The 3,184-nt window shown below is 29.1% G+C and overlaps 2 protein-coding genes across 2 annotated transcripts; both read right to left on the bottom strand.

Moving 5' to 3' along the window:
- Positions 1–210: 210 nt before the first annotated feature.
- On the bottom strand, positions 211–1,680 carry LOC143154791 (uncharacterized). Its single transcript, XM_076326755.1, has 4 exons — positions 1,653–1,680; positions 1,483–1,588; positions 1,157–1,337; positions 211–380 (listed from the first exon to the last, which is right to left on the bottom strand). The coding sequence occupies exons 1-4, from the start codon at positions 1,678–1,680 to the stop codon at positions 276–278; spliced, it is 420 nt and encodes a 139-aa protein (XP_076182870.1). The 3' UTR covers positions 211–275.
- A 220-nt stretch (positions 1,681–1,900) lies between these two features.
- LOC143143382 (huntingtin-interacting protein K-like) lies at positions 1,901–2,911 on the bottom strand. Its single transcript, XM_076304546.1, has 3 exons — positions 2,741–2,911; positions 2,385–2,492; positions 1,901–2,270 (listed from the first exon to the last, which is right to left on the bottom strand). Exons 1-3 carry the CDS (start codon positions 2,894–2,896, stop codon positions 2,175–2,177), a joined length of 360 nt encoding a protein of 119 aa, XP_076160661.1. The 5' UTR covers positions 2,897–2,911; the 3' UTR covers positions 1,901–2,174.
- Between the last annotated feature and the right edge of the window lie 273 nt (positions 2,912–3,184).

Genomic DNA, 3,184 nt, shown 5'->3' with positions numbered 1-3,184 from the left:
TTATGAGAACTTTTACGTGATTTTCATTACCCCTGACAACATTGTACTAACAATACGAGTCTAAATAGTATTTACTTATTTTTTTCGATACATGCAATTTAAGTATAGCATCGCATGTGAACGAAAACAAAGTTTAGAATAATAATACAATCTCTGATTAAAATTACTTTGAATTGCATCATAAAGTAAAGATAATCATTAATATTTACTTATTCGTCAATTTTAAACTATAATTTATTTCTCGGTTACAATTATCTGTACAATTCATGCAGTTATTAAAGGTGATGCACGATCGAAAAGGCTGAATCAGTTGGATGTGACATTCTATCTATTGGTTTCGGAGTTTCTGGATATACTGGTGGTGCATCAAGCATAGCTGCCTAAAAAAAAAAGCATACTTCTGAATTTTTTTCATTTAAGGGAAATATGATTCGCTTCCTTCTAATAAGTATCCAATTATCGCAAGCCTAAAAGACTAGATAATATTATTGGAGTTGCTCATCTGACGAGCGCAGTATTACCACAACGTTTACCTGACAGTTGGTTGACTTTCGATGAACATGTATAGTATAAGTCGTACGAATCGCTAAGGACGATTGCTCGAGTATTTCACCAATAGCGACACGACATCTTTTTGAAATAGGTTATTAATCTCAGAATTAAACATTTAATTTTTATAAACGTATTATCTGGTGTGTAAGATATCAAAATTTATTCTTTTTTCAAAATGATAAGTATTTAATGAATAACGGATTAATTTTTTGTTATCTATTTCAAATTTTAAATATTTTGGATTGTTCTCTCAGACAATCAGTCACTTGACGATTCTGCGCAAATACAATAAGAATATTCAGTGTTTCCGCCACGAGACAACTAGAATATGAGATGTAAGAGATGGCTGTGTTTAACGAGGTATATTTCTCTCAAAGAATAGAATGCGTGACGTCTATTGCATATACAATAACACATATGATAAAATCAAATATTTATCAATCATCAATTGATTGTTGCAGAAGATAATACGTATAAAATTGAGTATACTTTGGTTATGTATAATTTGAACTGTCATTTCATCACACTATATCTGAACAATTTGTCAAATATGTTATACGTATCAATTATGATTAGTCATCTTTTAAAAAATAGATTAACATACTCTATTAAAAGGAGATCCATAGAGAGGAGGAGCACTGCAAGCTTCATTATATGGTGGTGGTCTGTCTCTTGATTCATAGATAGTATAGTATTGCGATACACAGGTGTTCCTATTTTCATTGTTATGTTCACTTTGACACTCACTATGCTCTGAATATCTTATGTTTGATGTTCTGCAAACACTTTTAAATGATATTGGTATTTATATAATTTGTAATTATGTTTTACCATCCACTTAAGTCAACAACAGCTAGGAAAATGACAATATTCAAAACATTGATATTTTACTATAATTAAACATTAAATTACCAGGAATAAAATCCCTACCTCATACACACTTTGCAATACATTATAATTGCAAAAAAAATACCACATACAAAAAATATAAATGTAACAATTTGTACAGTTGATACTGTGGTCCAATCTTTTACCCCTACAAGAGTTTAAAAAATTAGTCTATAAAATAAAAAAATATTTCTACAAATATTGAATCTTACCATTAGGGTTTACATACTCTGTAACCATGTTAAATAGTTACACAACAAAAATTTGCAAGTTGACAAAAATATATTGATATTAAAACAATATTATTACTTCAACACAATCGAAGAAAAGTTCATAATTCATGTGCAAAGAACAATCCAGGCAAACAGATAAATACATTGCTTTAAGGTAAGACATTGAGTATTTGCACATATAAAGACTACAATCTTATCAAGAGGAAACTCCCTGATAACACATACAATCAGTATTTCAATTACTTTTTTATTTAAAATATCCTTTAATACATTCTTAAGTAAACAATTATTCTCATTAAGACAATGCTAATTATTGACATCAACAGGTAAAACAATGAAAAATATACAGAATCATTTAATATATACTTTATATAATATGATACATATTATATAATATATATGAATAAATATTAATAACCGAAAATCATAACAATTCTTAAGACCACATAATTTACAATAGAATTGAGAATTATGTCAATATTTGAGGTTGATACTGAACAGTTAACTTGTTAATGTAATTAATGCACGAACAACATTTCCATTGTGCCCTCTGAGTGTTTGCTCCGCTACGCTTCGACTTACTTCCATTTCCCTCATCTAAAATAAGAAAAGATATTTTTATTTTTTTCAGTGGTATATAAAATTTGTTGGAAACAATAAATTTTCCTCTTCTTGGATAAACATTACTAAGAGCAATGGTAGAAGTCTTACAATGAGATCAACATCTTCCTTTTTAATTGGAACTTTTAGCAATTCCTTTTCTCGTGCTTTCTTTTCTGCATCCTCTTTATTTAGCCGATGTCCAATTATACTTAAAGCCTAAAGTAAATAAATTTATCGTAATAAATAACCTATATCTTGTTTATGTATACAATTTATAGGTTAGGTTTTATAATTTTTGTCTGGTTTATCATAAATATCGTTTGTATATTAAAACGTGTGTTCAAAGCAATGGAAAATGTAATATTGACTGCAAAAGCACACATTTGTAACGTTATAAAATAAAATGAAGTATTATTTTTGACAATTATATATACATTAAGTAGCAAATAGCAAAGAATACTTACAGAAGAGAATCCGTCAGATGAAGATATTTCTTTTTCCTCTGCATAATCTGTGACTTTTTCTAAATCAGCAGCTCCACTGTCATATTTTGCTGCCTTTTTGTGGGTTTTCTCTTGTTGTACTTCATCGGAATCACCATTTACGTCGTTATCCGCCATTTTTTTTCTTTTTATGCCACACTTCACACTGTTGAAAGTACTACAATTCGCATTAGATTAACATACTCTATTAAAAGGTGATCTATATAGTGTAGAACTCAGTGTATACTGGTGGCCAGTTCTTTAATTCGTAGATCGTATAAGCATGATTGGGAGTTTCAGTTTTCACCGTTATGTTCACTTTGTAACTAACCATGCCTGGAATATCTTATGTTTGATGCCAATGATATTACTATTACTTTGTGTAAATAGTATTTTTTGGTATTGCTTTCTACTTCAATCAAAACT

The sequence above is a fragment of the Ptiloglossa arizonensis genome, chromosome 2 (assembly GCF_051014685.1).
Source record: "Ptiloglossa arizonensis isolate GNS036 chromosome 2, iyPtiAriz1_principal, whole genome shotgun sequence".
Taxonomy (NCBI): Eukaryota; Metazoa; Arthropoda; class Insecta; order Hymenoptera; family Colletidae; genus Ptiloglossa; species Ptiloglossa arizonensis.
The sequence above is the reverse complement of the archived record's forward strand: the minus strand, read 5'-3'. Positions and strand labels throughout refer to the sequence as shown.